The following is a 19,622-nucleotide window of genomic DNA, read 5'->3' as shown; positions in this document are numbered from 1 at the left end:
ATAAGGAGAGTGATCAGTTAAGGTGAGCTGTTGTCAGCAGGAGAGAAAAATAACTGTTTGTAGTGGTAGTGAAAATGGCCCATTTCCAGCACTTGACAAGGAGATATAAGGATCTGTGGGGGGAGAGGGGTGGAGATAAGCATGGGGAAATAGTTTTACTTTGTGTAATGGCCCATCCACTCCCAGTGTTTATTCAAACCTAATTTAATGGTGTCCAATTTGCAAATTAATTCCAATTCAGCAGTCTCTCATTGGAGTCTGTTTTTGAAGTTTTTTTGTTGTAATATTGCGACTTTTAGGCCTGTAATCGAGTGGCCAGGAAGGTTGAAGTGTTCTCCAACTGGTTTTTGAATGTTATAATCCTTGACGTCTGATTTGTGTCCATTTATTCTTTTATGTAGAGACTGTCCAGTTTGGCTGGTAGTGGATGGGCCATTACACAAAGTAAAACTATTTCCCCATGCTTATCTCCCCCCCTCTCCCCCCACAGATCCTTGTATCTCCTTGTCAAGTGCTGGAAATGGGCCATTTTCATTACCACTACAAACAGTTATTTTTCTCTCCTGCTGACAACACATCACCTTAACTGATCACTCTCCTTATGTATGGTAACACCCATTGTTTAATGTTCCGTGTGTGTGTGTGTGTGTGTGTGTGTGTGTGTCTTCCTTCTGTATTTTCCACTACATGCATCTGATGAAGTGAGCTGTAGCCCACAAAAGCTTATGCTACAATAAATTTGTTAGTCTCTAAGGTGCTACAAGTACTCCTATTCTTTTTGCGGATACAGACTAACACGGCTACTACTCTGAAACCTGTCATTGGTGGCATGGAGTTTTCTCCTTGGACTCTTCAGCTCCATCAAGAATTTCAAGTGTCCAGTACCATGATAGGGTCTTTACGTTCTGTTTTTCAGCATTTGCCAAAGTAGGAGGATATGAGACCTTTATGGAGAAATATATGCAAGCAATTCCAAGCAACACCTCATATGGAAACATTACCATTGACCCAAAATGCTACACCCCTCGGGCAGATTCTTTCCACATCTTCCGAGACCCGATCACTGGAGATCTACCATGGCCGGGCCTTACCATTGGCTTGAGCATCCTTGCTTTGTGGTACTGGTGCACAGATCAGGTAGTGTAAAGGCAACATCTGGGAAATTCAGAGCATTCTAAAATTTGCAGTGTAGTTGGATTGATCTCTCTCATCCCAACCCTGTGCCATAAAAATGGCGATTATCTCCTGAGAGGAAATTTTTTTTTCCTCTATAGCTTTTAGAGTCTCAGCCTCTTCTATGCTAAGTGAATAGGATGTGTATGTTCCTTTACTATTTTTTCATGCCATTCTGGACATATGCTGTGTATGTGAGTCTCCCCCTCCCCTTTCTTGCAACATGCTGTGGATGAACATTGAGGGTCCAATTTTAAAAATATGACCTTTATCAATCTGGGTATAGACTTGGCTTCCCAGCGGGAAGCGGCATGGCCTGAGGGATGTGCTGGCCACCGCTTCCTACCGCCCCCATTGGCCTGGGATGGCGAACCTCGGCCAGTGGGAGTCGTGACCGGCCAAACCTGTGGACACGGCAGGTAAACAAACCAGCCCAGCCCGCCGGGGTGCTTACTGTGGTGAGCCACATGCCAAAGGTTGCTGACCCCTGCGTTAGACAATAGAGTATTTACTTTTAACCATTTAAATGTGTTATCGAGCCTTTAAATGCCCTTGTATTTTTGTAATTACTAGCAAGAGCAAAGACTTCTTGCTGGAATACAGTTGAAATAGAGTCATTTGTGCCTTGTTGTGCCCGGAATCATGTGTAGGTGACAGAACTGGAGTCATTCACATCTACTGTCTCATTGACAGGTTATTGTTCAGCGATGTCTCTCAGCCAAGAACATGTCCCATGTGAAGGCCGGCTGTGTCCTGTGTGGGTACCTGAAGCTGCTGCCCATGTTTTTGATGGTGATGCCTGGGATGATCAGTCGAATTCTGTACACAGGTAAGACCTAGTACTGTAGCCCCCTCATTCTCTTCTCATTCCTCTTCCAGCCCCACTCAGTTTTCTCTTTGCTGTCCTGCTCCAGCTCCTTCAGTCCCTCTCCTGACTCAGACCATGAAAACACATACACAGACCAGCCTTTCCCACAAAGTAAGAAGACAGGGCTCTTTCTCCTTCCCCTGCTCAGGGCTCCCGATGATGCTCTTACTGTCCTTTGTGGGGACAGGAATCCTAGAGGGTGTGTCCTCTTTGTTGGAATTTGTTACAGCATTCCTGCTCTGAGAGGGTGGGAAACACTCCTGTCTGTGACTGACAGACTTCACAGGGCAGAGGGAGTGGTGCCTGGATCCCAGAGAGAAGTGTTCCCAGCTCATGGAAGTGCCTGTGATTTGCATGCTGCCTGAGCTCAGTGTGAGCACAATACCAGTTGTTTTTTTCCCTCTCCACTGAGATGTGTGTACAACAACAGAGGAGAGCAGGTGGTCTGAGCTGGAGAGGGCCTTTCAGAGCACACATTAACTTTGCTCTGGTCCCAGTTTTGTAGTCCTCACATTATTCAGTCCCGACTTCCTGTGCAGTTCTGCGGATGCAGTTTTGGTGGCTTGACCTCAGCAACATCACTATTCCCCAGCTAGGAAAGAAGTGATGCAGGAATGGAATTCCTTCCCACAACTGCAGAGCCAAGGGTGATATCCGGCAACTAAATCCAGTGGTTTAGCATGGAAATGGGTTTGGGAAGTACTCTTGATTTTTGGGTAACTTGCTGCTATGATCCCAGGTAACCCTGTCTTGTTATCTTTTTTTCAGATACGGTGGCTTGTGTTGTGCCCTCAGAATGTGAGAAATACTGTGGCACCAAAGTTGGCTGTTCAAATGTTGCTTATCCAAAAATGGTGGTGGACCTTATGCCGAATGGTAAGCTGTTGCTGTGATAGAGTTTTTGTGGGTAAAACATGGATGGCAGATTAATAGAAGCTAGTTGTTGACGGGGAGAGAGGTCCCAGGGCTGGAATTCAGCTACCAGAACTTGGGGCCTGCATTCTTATTTAGTCGATTTGACATCACTAGTTTCTTGAGTTATCAGGGCTCAGCTATCATAGGCCCTAGATCATTCCAATATACAGTTTATTCCTGTACATGCCAAGCATTATGATCAATGTGACCATAGATGCCAGATGGTTACAGCCTAGCCATGACAATGTTACTTATTTGCAAACATGAGGCAGTAAGATGCTGCTGGAGTTAGCCTAGTGTGAGAAATAAATCTGGCCTACAGTTGCCAGTTATTAAGAGGCGGCCACTGCCAGGATCTCTCTGTTGAGGGACATGCTTGCAGTCCCTCTGCTAAACTCACTGGACTGGGAAGAGAAAGTGCAGCCCCCTTGGGGATATTGCTCTCCCACTGACCCGGAGTCCAATCAGGCAGTATAAACAACAAGATTGTGTTTTTGGGGGGGTGTCTCTGACCCCTCACGTTGTACACAAAGGACTCCTATCTGAGTAAATACACTCAGCCATTATCCATCTCCTAACAGCCCACCCTGGGTATTATGTGGTATTGAAAATGTTGTGCTTCCTGACCTAAAAGGCACCATTACCTTCCATCTGCAGTAGGGTACCATGAAGTTGTCATAAGCTGGGCATGCTTCATTTACTAACAGATAGCTGGGTTGGGGAGGTCAGACCATGCACTCAGAGATGTCACTTATGGAGCATTCCCAGTGACTGACCCTCCCCAGCTCAGGTGGTGTCTCTCTCTGTGTTTCAGGTTTGCGAGGTCTGATGTTGTCAGTCATGTTGGCCTCTCTCATGAGCTCCCTGACTTCCATTTTTAATAGTGCTAGCACTCTGTTCACCATGGACATCTACACCAAAATACGAACCCGGGCATCTGAGAAAGAGCTCATGCTGGCTGGGAGGTAAGTGTTACTGCCCCCCTTCCCAGCATTAGGAACCTAATGAAATATTGGAGCCATCACGGACTGCACCCTTCAAAGTTCACCTTAAAGTGCCTGGATGAACAACCTTCCACTGAATGCATGTGATGCAGCAGTGACCTCTTGTGGCCTGACAGCTTAATCCCATGTGTGTCTTTCTCGATATTCTGTGGGGTAGTTTCCAGCCATGTTTCTTATTTAAAGATTAATCTGAGGTGTCTATTCCCTAAAGATATCCCAGGGGATCTATTTAAATTTCATTCCAAGATGCCAGTCAGACAAAGCTACAGCATCAGTAATATTCACTAGCTATGCGCTGATTTCTCTTTTATTCATCCCTCTCTGCTGTTTTATTGATAGCTGTATTTATAGATGACTTCCTATTATAGGTGATTTATTATTTTGATAGCAGAGGTCTCATTTTGGGTTGACTAAGAGCTAAGGGATCTGGTAAGATCTCATTGCTGGTTGCTTCCCCCAGCCCCACCCCACCCTACTCCCAGTGCTGATGGTTGATTACTGTTTTTTTTTGCTGATGTTTTAATGCTGGTTGAATAACACAATGAATTGTTAAATTGTTGATTGGTTCATTGTGATTTCTGTATTTCTGATTGATGTTTATAAATAGGTGGCTAACAGATTTTTTGATTGGCTGTATTTGCAGGTTATTTATCTTAGCTTTAATTGGTATCAGCATTGCTTGGGTTCCTGTGGTGCAGTCAGCTCAGAGCGGGCAGCTCTTTGATTATATACAGTCTATCACCAGCTACCTGGGGCCACCCATTGCTGCTGTCTTCCTGCTTGCTATCTTCTGTAAGAGGGTCAATGAGGAGGTGAGTACAGGCTAGGAGAAGAGCTCTGTGTGCAGAAGTTCACAAAAGACATTCATCTGTGCACTGGAACAACTGCCCTTTCTTAGTTTCAATTTGATTCTCAATTTCTTTGAGGCTATTTCCGCTACAGGCCAGTGCTTGAGGTCCAAAGCAGAATTCTTGAGGGGCTCTTAGCTCAGCTGAGGAATCCTCATATTCCTCTTCCACCACATATATGTAAATGTGCATGGACTTTGTTGGACTTCATTGGCTCCTAGACAGCTGTGAAGCTGGAACCACCTACTGTTTCCACTGTGACTTGTGTTGAAGGGATAATTTCTGGGAAACAGTGCTTTATTGCAACCTTCTAGGTTCTCCGTGGGTTCGGTAGGCCTCAACAAGGAAGGAGAAAGTCCTCTGGTTAAGCTGCTGGATTGGAACTCATGAGATCTGGGTTCTATTCCCAGTTGTGCCACAGACTCCCTGTGAGAACTTAGGCAGGTCACTGCCGGCTTGAATTTCAGAGATGCTGAGCACTCAGAACAACTCCCTTAGAAATCAGTGGGAACTGTGCGCTCAGCACCTCTGAAAATCACTCCAATAATAGCTCTGTAGCTCAATTTGCCCACTTGTAATGTTGAGGATAATACTTGCCTATGGTCCCCATGAGGATAAATTCATTAATGTTTGTGAAGTGCACAGATGGGATGGTGAGGAAAGCCAATAGATAAACAATATAACACTGTTTCCAGGTGGGGTTGGAGCTTTCTAGTTACTTTGACTCCTTTCTCTGGAGATTGGTGGATATACTAACGGTAGAAGTAGTGGATATTTCCCAAGCAGGGATATTCCATTTCCAGTCACTGCTTGGTTGAATCTCATGTAATGGATCAAATCCTGAGGTCCTGAAGAAAAATGGATTAAGAATTAGTAAGATCCTCAGCATTTGGTCCAAAGCACACTCCTAATTAGAAAAAATACTGGGATCAAGTAAAAGCTGAAGAAATTTGAAGCACTGTCTGGATCAAAGTTCCATTTTTATTAGTATCTTCCAGATTAGACTTTTCAGAAAGATTCTTATTTCTACTGTAAAGTGAGTGTCTCACCTTGTCTTATTCCAATATATTTCTGTGGTTTTTCTGACCATTTAACAATAATAGTCACAAAATAAAATGTGTTCAAACTCGAAAATTTCCAGCAGGATATTTAATTCTGTACCATTAGTTGTCTCCTGTTTAGCCTATGGGCCAAATTCTACTTCAAATGAGTGCAACTTGACTAAAATCAGAGGGCTACATCTGCTTACTCCAGGAGTGACTTTGGCTCTGTATGTCTGTTGGTTTTGTTGTATTTAGGAGGTAGGGTAAACACATGGATGGGGAAGGACAAATCTCTGATGGTGGTTCTTTGAGTAGTGTCCTTATGCGGTAGCGTCCCTGCACCTGGGATTGGAGATCTTCCCTAGCAGTGCCCGTTGGGCCATACAGGCCCAGTCTTGCACCATGAGCAGCATCTATTCAGTGCTGTGTGGTCCAACTGCCCTCAGTTCCATCTCAATTGCCTTGGTCTGTGACCGAATCCTTAGCAGAGTCTTGCATATGTCTTTATTGTCCTTCATAATACTAGTGTTTTCACTACTATTTCTTAGTTATTAGCTGCTTTCTTAAAAAATTTAAAATTCCCTTTACCCCCTCTTACAACAAATATCTTTTTTCCTTTGGCTCTTTCCTCCCCATTGTTTTTAGATTAGCATAGGTTTCCTTTTCTATGCCCGTCCCTACTGGGTAGCTCTGCCTACCTGGGGCTATGCCCACATCTTCCAGGTTTAAGAGGTGCTTCTCCTGTCATGAGGCAATTCCAGTGAGCGATGGCTACTGATAGTGCACACTGTTTGGGTGAGAGGCACATACCACAGAAATGCACAAAATGTCTCAAACTGAAGGCTCGGTCCAGAAAGGACCGTGAATTGAGGCTAAAATGTTAATAATGGAGAGCTCACTGCGACTAGCCTCTGACCCTGGCCCCAATACCTCTCCTTCATGGTAGTCACCATCAGCATGGTCATCTGCCGACCCCTGCTCACCATACACCACAAAAAGAAAATCTTCACTCTCCCCATCAAGAGAAGAGACGGGCCCCAACTCACTCACCAAGGAGCCACCTTGGAAAAAGGCAACTCCCATGAGGTCGGTAGCCTCGACATCTTTGGGGGCGAGACCTGGCTCCTGTGACATCCCAGACACCTCTAGTCCCAGCACTCTTGAGATCCAAGGGCCCTAAGAGGGCAGGACCGCAAATAGACACACAATCACTTGGGACTGAGAGGGACAGATCTAAAATCTCCCTCAATGACTTTGAGTGCGTTAGCGCCCACTAAGCCCCTGGCGCCATCTACTGGTTGTTCAACAGAAGGCACTTAACATCTGCACCATCGCTATCCATTATGTCTGCACAAATACATATATAGCCATCAATACCGATGATGCTCCTGCTGGTATCACAAGAGTTCCGCTACCTGAGAGACCTGATCCTCTCTGACACTCCAGAATCACCGCTCTTCTGTACCAAGCTCCCAACAGTCCACGCCTCTCCCCTGGAGATACATCTGTCACACACCGCTCTCCTTCACCATCGAATACCGCTCCACCCTTCTCCATCGAGGAAAAAGAGGAGGAGTACTCCATCATGCCTCTCATCCCACGATCATCTCAAAGGGCTCCACAGAATCATACTACTGCCCTAGATACCTAGAGACCAGAAATGACACAAGTCCTTGTTATGGACACACCTGGATGCAGCCCCAGGTGCCTGTTCCCCTACACTGGCCTTGGGCTGCATATAGGTCACACTTTCCCAAACCATGTGCAGAGCAGAGACAGGGACAAATACACTCTCTGTCCTTGTCAGACTGTAGGCCTCTTTCTCTGAACCAGAATTGCTAGAGGAGCATGATGAAGAAACAGAGGAAGAGGTTACATCACCAGCCCACATTTCCTCGTCCTTCCCCAATGAGGCCATCATGCCATCACCTCCAACATCAGTAGATGATTTTAAACAGTTCCACAAACTGTTCCCCAGGATTGTGGATTCTCTCCAGATCCCCCTGGAGGAAGTTAGAGAACAAAAGCTCAAGATGCTCGACATCTTGCAGTCCTCCACATTGGCAAAGATCGCACTTCCGATCAACGAGGCCTTGTTGGACCCGGACAAGTTGATCTGGCAAACCGCCCTACCTGCAAGTGAGTGGATGAGAAATACTATGTCCCTGCTAAGGGCATGGAATTCCTATTTTCTCATCCTACTTCAAACTCCCTCATAGTCAATGTGGTGCAGGAGAAAGGATGACAAAACCGTTCCAGGACAGCCCCTTATGACAGGAAGAGGAATTGCTAATTATGAGGCTCTCCTAGCTAAATATAACCATATGAACTATTCCAAGTTTCATGAGGTCAGTCAACATTTCCTAAAAGGAGCAGGTGGCGGAAAGACAACTTCTGGCCTGTACGGTGCTACAGGCCTCTCTGGATGCTGCGGACATGGTGGCCCGCTCCATTGCGGCATCTGTAGTGATGAGACGAGTCTCATGGTTCCATCTCTCAGGGTTCCCTAGGGAAGTGCAGACCATAGTGGAAGATCTACTATTTGAAGGATCTAAACTCTTTGCCGAGCATATTGATGACTCCTGACATTCTTTAAAGGATTCTAGAGTGACACTGAGTTCTCCTGGCATATATACAGCAGTGCTGAAGAGAAGACAGGTAGATATCAATCTACTCCAAGATCTAAACCTCCACATTCCACCCTTCAATAGCTTTATGATACACAATGCAGGTGACCGAGACCACCTCCCAAGCACAGACAGACATTGGCACAAGCAACTACACCCCACCCATCCACCTCTACACAACAATTTTGAAAATGTGGTCAAGGCCCTGAGATGCCTCCCCTGGTCCAGTTGCTGAAACCATCTCCAGTAATCCTTCAGTTTGGCAACTGGTTGACCCCATTCTAGCCATCATGGCGAAAAATTACCTCTGACAAGTGGGTCATGTAAATAATCAGCAAGGGGTATTCTATTCTGTTCCTCTCTCCTAACCACCGACCCCTCTTCCCCGTCTCTCTTCAGGGACCCTTCTCACAAACACCTTCTACAAAAAGAAAATAAACCGCCTTCTGCAACTGGGTGCTATAGAACTGGTCCCATTCCAACACAGAGGGAAAGTTTTTTATTCCCACTATTTTTGGATCCAAAAGAAACCCAGCAGGTGGAGACTTATCCTAGACTTGAGGAACCCTCAACAAGTTCATCAAATTACAATGCTTCAAGATGGTCACACTATCAACAATAATCCCAGCACTAAAACAGGGGGACTGGGCACTCAACCTCCAAAACACGTACTTCCACATCACCCTTCCCACAGCGATTCCTCAGATTTCATCTGGGGTCTGACCATCATTAATAAAAGGTACTTTGACCTCTCTATGGCACCCAGGATATTTTCCAAGGTCCTCGCAGTGGTGGTGACGCCTTTGCAAACAAGGGATTGTAATATTCCATACGGAGACGACTGTCTCCTCATGTCTCCCTCCAGATGAACCTTTTCTCAGACTTCAGCCTCCAAATAAACATACAAAAATTGATACTGATGCCAGCCTAGCATCTGGAATTTATTGGGGCCCAACTGGATGCTATAAAGGCCAGAGCGTTTCTCACAGTGCACAGATTTTCCACAATAATCACCCTCATCTCCACTGTGAGAACCTGCCCATGGATCTCCGCCGGGACTTGTCAATAGCTGCTTGGTTATATTGTAGTGGCCAAGTTCATGGTGAAACATGCAAGATTGCACATGCGCTGTCTTCAGGGATGGCTACGAACAGCGTACGTACCCCACAGACATAGCCTAAACACACTGCTCTCAATACCAATCAAGATCAAAGACTCATTAGACTGGTGGATGCAACCCTGAAATGTCTGCATGTGGGTTCCCTTCCTCCAACCAACACTGTCCTTGATATTGACAACTGACACCTCACTGTTTGGATGGGGAGCACATCTACAAACTCACACAGTACAGGGCAAGTGGTCCCTGTCAGAATCCATGTTGCACATCAACCTTCTAGAATTATGTGCATGCTGACACTTTCTGCCAATAATCGACAAAGGACCATAAGAGTAACGATGCACACCACCACCTGCATGTTCTAGATCAACAGATGGGGTGTAAGGGAGGCAGAGAGGTCCCAATCCCTATGTACAGAAACTCTGAAATTGTGGAACTGGTCTATCCAACATGGCATCGACATCTCTGCCACATACCTACACACCTAAACACCATGGCAGACTCACTGAGCGGGAGGTTCTCACAGAACACGAGTGGGAGATGGACACAAGAACCCTACAACACACATTCAGTCGCTGGGGATTCCTGAACATAGATCTGTCTGCCACTCCCCAAAACATCAAATGCCTACAATTTTGCTCAAGAGCAGGTCTAGGTCACCAATCTCTGGGGGATGCCTTTCACATTTTGTGGGATGCACCACTCCTCTATGCTTTCCCACCCTTTCCCCTACCATTCAAAGTGCTCAACTAGATACAAGTGGAATGAGCGAGAGCCGTCTTCGGAGCCCCATGCCATGACAGATCTGGTATCCTAACCTCTTGTGCATGACAGTCTGTCCACTGATTACCCTGCAGTCAACACCACACCTCTTCTCTCAGGAGACAGGCCAGATTCTCCATCCAAATCTAGAACTTCCATTTGAAGGCCTGGCTCCTTCATGGTTCCAGGATCCGAAGGTAACCTGTTTTGAAGGTGTAAAGGAGATTCTTTTTAAATAGCAGATATTCGACAATTCAATATACGTACCTACAGAAATGGAAAAAGTTCTGGATTTAGTGCAACACCAAACATATCCCATCAATTGCCACTTCTTTACTAGTCCTTCTGGATTACATCCTGGAACACAAGAGATTAAGGCTATCCACAAGATCCGTTTGCATACATCTGGTCGTCATTACTGCATTCCACTCCAAGATAGAGGGCAGTTGGTATTTACCCACCCAGTGACAAAAAGACTTTAAAGGTCTCCAAAACCTTTACCCTGAAGTATGAGACCCCACCCCACTTTGGGATCTCAGCCTCATTCTACTCTGTATCACCAGCCCCCAGTTGAACCAATGGTCTCCTGCTCCTACATGCACCTATCCATGAAAACTGTTTCTCATAAAGAATACATCTGCCTGACGGGTAGGAGAAATTGGTGCCCTGTTGGCATATCCTCCCGTACACAATCTTCTATAAAGATAAGGTCACGTTATGATCTCACCAGTAGTTCTTACCCAAGGTACCACCTTCATTCCATCCAAACCAACTTATCCACCTTCCCTCCTCCTTCCCTGAGCCACATAGCAATCAGCCCAAGGTCAGATGTCAGACGGGCACTAGCTTTCTACCTTGACAGAACCAAATTGTTCAGACAATAACCACATTTATTCCTCTCTATCGCTGAATGATCAAAAGGTTCAGCAATATCCAAATATCTTTTGAAATGGATCTCAGGGTGCATCCACCTTTGCTACCAACATCACAAACTTCAGCCCCCATCTGGCACTCGATTGCTGTCCACATCAATAGCTTTCCTGAATACAGTACTGATTACTGACATTTGTAAGGCAGCCACCTGGGTGTCCACAGACACCTTCAGTCATCATTATGTTTTCACCCACAACGCAGCATCAGGTGCCCTGCTAGGACACACAGACCTGTTGTCCTCAGTAGCGATCATTCCCAGTCTTCCAACTATGGGCACTGCTCTACAGTCACCTACAGTGGAGCACCCATATGGACACTACTTGAAGAGAAGAAAGTTACTCACCCTATGCAGTAACTGAGATTATTTGAGATGTGTGTCCTATGGGTGCTGCACTACTCGCCCTCCTCCCCTCTGCTTCAGAGTTCAAACATTGACTTTGCAGTAGAGAAGGAGCTGACAGCAGTTGGACCACATAGTGCTATATAGACGCCACTCTCGGCATGAAATGGGGAGGAGTGCATGTGCGGCCTAACGGGCCCTGCTACTGAAGATCTCCAATCCCAGGCGCAAGGATGCTACTGCACCTAAAGTGGAGCACCTGTAGGGAAACACGTCTCGAAAAACCTCAGGTACTGCATAGCATGAGTAACCTTCTTTTCAAAGGTTTGGTTCAGATAAGGATCTAAAATTCTAGAAGCTCATCTGACATTCTGCAAACTTCAAAACCAGCTTGAATGAGCTGTGCTGTGGGGGCAGAGGATTGTAATGATTTAATAGATTTTTAAGGCCGGAAAGGAACTTTGTGATCATCTCATCTAACCTCCTTCATATCACAGGCCAAAGAATCTCATGCAGAGCTGGGACAGGGCATTCCTAGCAATTTTATTGAGACATGTCAAGGTTGCAGAGCCTTTTCTTCTAATGTCTGAGTGCAAACTTCATGTAATTCTTGAGCAACAATTTCTTTTCAAAACAAACACTGGAGTGCTGCTGCTCTTGCCAGTAACCTGGCACTCATAGGCAAACCTTCAATAACATAGTAGCATGTACAGGCTAATGCTCCCAAGCCACCCTGCAGTCACCCTACATTTGTAGGGGAGGGAGGCGGCGTTCTAAGGTGCGGTTATATAAAGAAAAGAATTATTTTTAAAGCCAGGAAAAGCACTTTGACCTTTTCAAAGACTTTTGGAGATTTTCTTGATTTCCTAGCCAGTACATGATGTGCGTTTACATTAGGAGTTCAATTTAATAACTGGTTTGCTTCTGGTTAATAAGAAGGCTTATGTTCTCCCTGTTCTTAATCCCTTGGTGATGTAGGTTGCTCACGTGTCCACTGGCAGTAGTGCACATTGCATTGACATTAGTAGGTTAAAGAAGGCAATGTATTTACATATCCACAACAGCTTTCTGATAAATCTGCCTGTCACTTTCTTTTGCAGGGTGCCTTCTGGGGCTTGGTCATTGGGCTGGTCATTGGGCTGTCTCGAATGATTACAGAATTTGCCTATGGAACTGGCAGCTGTGTAAACCCCAGCAATTGTCCAATGATCATTTGTGGAATTCACTATTTATACTTTGCTATAATCCTTTTTGGGATCTCCGTCATCATCATCTTGAGCGTCTCACTGATAACTAAACCCATTCCGGATGTACATGTGAGTATCACTGTCTCTTGCTCTCCTGCTCCCTGAGCTAGAGGAGATCTATGAAACTGATCACTTTAATTTACACTGTAAAAGTAGCATTAAGTATATTCTACCCTGGAATTTTACATTATACACATTATATAGGATCCTTCCAGTTAATTGGGTTCAGAGAGAAGTTTTGCATCTTTCTCAAATTATTCCTTGGTCCAGATATCTCTGGAAATGAAGCGCACACTGCTAGGAAAACAAATGTTCTGGAGAGTACTCTGTAACTACTAACACCGTGAAGACATTATATACAGTGGAACCTCAATGTTACAAACACCAGAGTTATGAATTGACCAGTCAACCACACACCTCATTTGGAACTGGAAGTATGCAATATGGCAGCAGTAAAGACAAAAAAAAAAAGGGCAAATACAGTACTGTACTGTATTCAATGTGAACTACTTAAAAGTGTTAATTTAAAAAAAAAATTGACAAGGTAACAAAACTGTTTCTTTGTTTCATTTAAATTAAGATGGTTAAAAGCAGCATTTTTCTTCTGTTTAGTAAACTCTCAAAGCTGTATTAAGTCAATGTTCATTTGTAAACTTTTTAAAGAACAACCATAACGTTTTGTTCAGAATTACAAACATTTCAGAGTTATGAACGACCTCCATTCCTGAGGTGTTCGTAATGCTGAGGTTCTACTGTAGTGCAAAAATACACAATAAGAAGGGAATTTGATTTCTGAGAGAGACACACAATAGGTGGTGCATACTGTGCGTTGTAGCAAACAAAGATTTAAGGGATGAAGGTGTTAAGAAAGGGAAAGAGGAATAGTCTCCTACACTATCTGTCCCCAGTCTTACGAGATCCCTAATAATCCCTGAGTATTATTTAGCAAACATTCATGAGACCCCCAAATCCTGTGCTGATCTCAGCATTCTAAGGCTTGCAGCATTGTAAACTCATTTTGTTTAATGGCAGCTTTACCGCTTGTGCTGGTCTCTTCGGAACAGCAAAGAGGAACGTATTGACCTGGATGCAAATGAGAAGATTGAGGAACCTGAGAGCAATGACGATGTATCAGGTGATTTCTAAATAACATTCTCATTTACGATCTGTGGAAGCCATCAGTGTATTTGAGGTTCCCAACTTCAGTACAGAAGAAACAGTGAAAGTGCCCTATACTCCCATGAAAACTCAGATGCTAAAGGGCCAGTAGGTAAAGTTAATGCACAAATTTTTCACCACTGTCTATTAATTGGGTCTGGTGTAGATTGTGGTGAAATTAATTACACAATGACAATCTAGTTCCAGTTGATTTTTGTGCACAGCACAAAAGCCTTCATATAATTAGGTGAGAAGCCCAGGGCTAAAACAAACTGGGGTGGTACAGCTCAGGAGCGATGTGGTTGCAAGAGTTGTGTGTGGGCCTTACACTTTAAAGGACAGAATGAAGATGCATTTGGAAGTGGTGTGTAGGGGTTAGGTTTTGAAACAATGAAGGTGGTGCACAGCAGGGTGAAGGTGTTTTGCCAGAACTGCATTGGGAAATTTACACAAAACTTTGCCTGGCTCCAGGCTCTGACACAAAACTCACTTCCACAAGGTTGAAAGCATCGGTGAATTCAGCCATTTAATAAAAAAGAATCATAGACTATCAGGGTTGGAAGGGACCTCAGAGGGTCATCTAGTCCAACCCCCTGCTCAAAGCAGGACCAATCCCCAACTAAATCATCCCTGCCAGGGCTTTGTCAATAATACAAAAAAAACCCAACATCTGATTAAGCAGAGAAACCCTTCACAAATCAGCGACCTACTTCTCAATCTCAGGCTGAAGAGACATGGCCGGTGTCTTTATCCTCTAAGGCCTGTGTGCACCATGTAAGCAGGGGAAAGTTGCCTTAAATCAGCCAGAGATAGCTGGTGGAGAATCCCCCCCGGCAGGAGATCTTTCTGCAAGCAGAAAGTTGGAGCTGCCTCCTACACAGCTGCCCTCCCTAACTTTACCCCATGTAAGGGAAAGAGGGAGCAAGTTGGAGGCAAGGCATAATGAGGAAGGAGAGTGGATGTGGCAGAGCAGACCTTTGCAGTGCCAGATTGTTCACTGGTGTAAATTAGGGCTGTCCTTGTGCAGCCTTGACCCAGGGAGCCCCAGATGGCTCCCTGTGGCCCCTTCCTCTCTCCCCAACTGCAAAGCAGCACAACGCATAAGGAGGTGTAGTTGGGGAGGGCCAGGAGGTGAAGATCTGGCCTATTACTCTGTACCCAACACTTTTCAATCCTGTATGTTTAAGTATTTATAATGTGCATGAATCAACTTAGTGATTTCTAGCATTTGTGAGCTACCAGTATTTTAAACTATATCACTGCTGAGAACAAACCATTAGTGAACTGGAAAGCACAGGGGTTTGTAGGGTTCAAAATTATTAGCAATAGCTACAGAGTTACTTGATGATCATAAATGACTCACTTTGCATGTCTGCCATGGAATCATCATGTTGATCTGATTCTACACCCCCATCTCTCCTTAGGCATTTTTCATCATTAAGATCACAAATTGGAGCTGTTATTTCAGTTACAAGAGGCTCTAAAGCAGGGGTTCTCACAACAATTTTTTTGGTGGCCTCAGAGTGCGGCCACCAATTCTTGCTGATGGCTGTGCTGGCAATTTTCCCTAAAATATTTAATTAACTTTAGGAAAAACAAATAAATATGCACATATACATGTCCAAATCATTGTATTTTATTTATGTAGGGGTTTTTTTCAGACTCAATAATAAAAATAATTTACAGTTGTCTGTATTCTTTACTGGACCTAAACAGAATAGAAACGCAAATAAGGTGCTTTGCATGTTCTTGTCTTTTTGTTGTCGTTTCTTTTGCTTTTCTGGCAAGTCTTCTGCTGTGAAAAGTGATATTTGTATGTGACTATTACACTATTTGTTAATATCACTTTTCACAGCAGACTTACTCAGCCCCCACAAGCCCTGGGACAAATTAAGCCCTGGATGGGGACGTGGGCAGGGAGGCAATGGGGCCCAGGAACAATTGTGGGGGTGGCGAGTCTGGTTCCGGAGACTGGAACCAGAACCTGCCATCATGTGCATGGAGCACGAAGCCCTGTGGCCAAAGCCTGCCTCCCTTACCCCACTATGGGAAAGTGAGGAATTCACCAGCTGCCTGCACCTCCAGCGTTTGGGTCTCTGGGGGTTGGGGGGGGGCAGGGCCCAACCACTGCGAGTGACCCTGGGAGAGGGGCCACTGCCTTGTGCCCCTCACCCCCAACCCCCATCACAGCACAGGAGGCTGTGGCTGCAAGAAAAGGCCATAGTGGCCACATTTGAAAAACAGTTTTCTAAAGAATACTCTGCATCACTGAGACCTTGTTTTAATACCAGTCTTATGGAGCCACACACACCACATTACTTGACCACTGTGCTATTTTTTTCTATCACAGAACAAGGTGATGAAGAGCAAGGATGCTGTAAGAAGGCCTACAACTGGTTCTGTGGTTTAGATCAGAAAAAAGGTCCCAAATTGAGCAAAGAGGAGCAGGAAGCAATGGAGAAGAAACTGACTGACACTTCCGAGAAGCCAATCTGGAGAAATGTTGTGAACATAAACGGCATCATTCTACTGACCGTGGCTGTATTCTGTCATGCCTTCTTTGCATAAATCTCTTCTCACACTCCAGAGTTTACATGAAGGTCTAACTCTAGTCCCTTTTCCTTTTGAAATTGCACTGTATTCTTCAAAATAAATTATGTTTTCTAAATGATACAGTTAGATATACTTATGAGATTTGTACAGTCAGATTGTATGAATACATTGATTTATTCATTGGTTATATAGTGGTAATTAAACATCTTTTGGCTAAAGAGCAGGCATACTAAAGTCCCAAAGGGTAGAATTTCAATCCAGTACATCAGGGAGAATTCAATAAATCTCTCTTCTTACAAAATACATTTCACAGCTCAATTTCAGAATATGAGAACCAGGGCTGGATGAGCTGCATGGAGTTCATGATTTTGTGAACTATTTTGGGGAACTGGCAAAAATTTCTGGCCATTTTCCCAAGGTGATTTTTTTTTTTTAAGTTCAGCTATATGAAGAGCTGTGCTATGGGTTTAGGATAAATGAATCCCCTCAAAATAAAGGCAGCCTTAGGTGAGTTCCCCTGGATGACATTTTATTGATGTATTCCTTTGATACTATCGCTATTTTTAATAGCCCTTTTCTCTTTCCATTATCTGTTCCATACATTACACTGTTTTTAGTGGATTTTTTCTTCTCTCCTCTTTTATCACTTTTTCTTCTGAGTGGAATATGAACCCCAGTACCATCTGAATTTAACTTGTGCTATTTGAGTGGGTTTGAAATTAGGCAAACTTAAGTCTGACCAGCCCTAATAAGAGTCGTGGTTATGCCTGACTCTTCAAGATTAGCTTTAAAGGTTCTAATGCAATCTGAGCATTTAGTTTAATATGAATCTGTTTGAATGTGAAAGCTTTATTTATAAAAATATATTCATGGTAGTTTTGATTCCCTAGCATGATGTGTCAAAATTAGACTCCATTTACATTTACTGTGGACCTCCATTTTATAAGGAAGGCAGTAGTGTTCTCTTAGTTCCCCTTCTTAGTTAGTGGATTTTCTACCTGGTAATTCTGGCTTTGTGTCTTGCTACCAAGTACACTAAGACATTACAGTATTTTTCCTGCCAAATTATGAATCTTCCTTCTCTGACAGTTTTGTTAAGAAATTTCATTCATGCTGTGTAAGACTATTACACTATTCACTGCTCTGACATCATCTAAACCATTCCAATTGTCTTCACCTTGTTTGGGAGTGAGAAACCAGGCTGAGACCTTGATGAGGCAATGATAGGGTTGCCAGCCCTCCAGGTTTGGCTTGGAGTCTTCCAGAATTGGCATTGATCTCCCGGTGACTACTAAAAGGAATCCAGGAGATTTTAATAGGATATTTTAAGAAAATGACATTGACATGTTGGAAAAAAATATCTCCCAGAATAGTTTCAGTAAGAGTTGACAACTCCTAGGCAATGACCATGGCTTGGGTCTCAGAGACTAGTAAGAAGCTATGGAGAGCAGTTCCAGGCTGAAAAGTGAAACCAGAATTTTTTACCACCTAATTCATCTTCCCAAGGAGGCATAGATACAGAGAAGGCACATCGGAAATTCCCAGTTGCTGCAGCTAATCTGTATTACAATCCTTTTTGCCTCGTGTACCACAGCTTCCTGCAATGTCTCAATTCAGTGTAACATGCATCTCATCTTCCTGCAGTATTCTACAGCACACTGCACTGTGCTGCAACATGTAACAAGCAAACCAATACAGTCTTTCTGAAGCATGCTGCACTCCTGCAAATCCCTATTACTTTCGTGATACACTGTCTTCTGACAGCATATTCAGATGAGTCCATAGCAAAATGTGCTGTCCTCTTACTGCATGTAGCTTCATTAGGATCTTCAGTATAATGTTCTATTTCCCTGCAGTATCCTGACATGTACTGTATCGTGCCAAATCATCAATACAATCTGAATTCTAATGCCAACAGTCTTACAATAAATAGAGCAGTAGGGAGCATCTTAACAGTCGTCATTGTATTATGTTATGGAATTCATTATATTTCATTAATTATGAAGGTTGTTTGTATGTATTAAAATGTTTCTAATGTGTTTGGGGACCGGAAAGTCAAGAGTTCTCTGTATAACACAATAGAAAATGTAAAATATAAAAAAAAGTTTCTTGATCAAAAGGCGAAATCAGATGTCTTCAATCTTGATCATTTGCATATCTGGGAAATGTCCGTACTTTGCTGTTCTTATGGTTGCTGTAGCGGATGAGAAACTGGTCAATGAGCCCTTCTTGTGGATGATGCAGCTCCTTTTTAGCTACAATTTGTAACTAAACTGAAAACACTGAAATGATGAGACCATTTAGATAAAGGCAAAAATAACACAAATGGTTTCCCCAGCCAGCTGAGAAGCCTATGCCATGGAATGACCCCCTTGTTGGGTACTCTTTGTCGTCAGGCTCTTTGCTGCTTTTTACCACCATTTCTCCACACCGGCTGAATAATAAAGCTTTTTGAAATCACAGACTGGGAAGTGCAGAGAGAGACATTTGAAAACTAGAGCGGGCTGGGGCTGTGTCACTCTGCTTCCCGCCGCAGGTGAGTGCAGGGGGGCATCCTTTCCCCAACCTCCATGCACTCACTGACGGTGGGAAGTGGAGTGCCGCAGCTGGGAGATGGCGGAGTGGAGCTGGCTGGGGCCAGGCTGCTCCGCTTCCCGCCACTGCTGGTGAGTGCCTGTCAGGGGGCGGTGTGTGTGTGTGTGTGTGGATAGGGGTTGGAGCAATCAGGATAGGGAAGTTGGGTAGGGGGTGGGGTCCTGGGGGTGATTAGAGACAGGGGGTCTTTGGAGAGGGTGGTCAGGGAACAAGGAACTGGGGGGACCAAAGCAAGTTTGATATAATGCGGTCTAACCTATAACACAGTGAGATTTTTTGCCTCCTCAGGACCGCGTTATATCAGCGTAGAGGTGTATTACATAAACATAAAACTTAAGGTTGGTTTTAAAAAAGAAAATACCATGAATAAGCTTTAAAATGTTATAAATTATTACTATCTTGTGACTGACTATTGGGTTGTGCTGAATGGCTGTAGTTG

The 19,622-nt window shown here is 44.2% G+C and overlaps 1 protein-coding gene across 19 annotated transcripts in view; it reads left to right on the top strand.

Annotated features, from left to right (window-relative positions):
- Positions 1-18,528, top strand: part of SLC5A1 (solute carrier family 5 member 1) — a 78,536-nt gene extending 60,008 nt beyond the window's left edge. For all 19 annotated transcript variants that reach the window (XM_039505564.1, XM_039505558.1, XM_039505574.1 and 16 more), the window contains 8 exons: positions 917-1,137; positions 1,867-2,002; positions 2,810-2,917; positions 3,771-3,921; positions 4,604-4,772; positions 12,731-12,946; positions 13,910-14,012; positions 16,386-18,528. In XM_039505564.1, the coding sequence (XP_039361498.1) occupies positions 917-1,137; positions 1,867-2,002; positions 2,810-2,917; positions 3,771-3,921; positions 4,604-4,772; positions 12,731-12,946; positions 13,910-14,012; positions 16,386-16,603 (1,322 nt within the window). In that variant the 3' untranslated portion in view covers positions 16,604-18,528. The remainder of the gene's footprint in view (positions 1-916; positions 1,138-1,866; positions 2,003-2,809; positions 2,918-3,770; positions 3,922-4,603; positions 4,773-12,730; positions 12,947-13,909; positions 14,013-16,385) is intronic.
- Positions 18,529-19,622: the final 1,094 nt, after the last annotated feature.

Source organism: Mauremys reevesii, linkage group 18, assembly GCF_016161935.1.
Source record: "Mauremys reevesii isolate NIE-2019 linkage group 18, ASM1616193v1, whole genome shotgun sequence".
In the NCBI taxonomy this organism is placed as follows: domain Eukaryota; kingdom Metazoa; phylum Chordata; order Testudines; family Geoemydidae; genus Mauremys; species Mauremys reevesii.
This window is presented reverse-complemented; position numbering and strand designations above follow the sequence as displayed.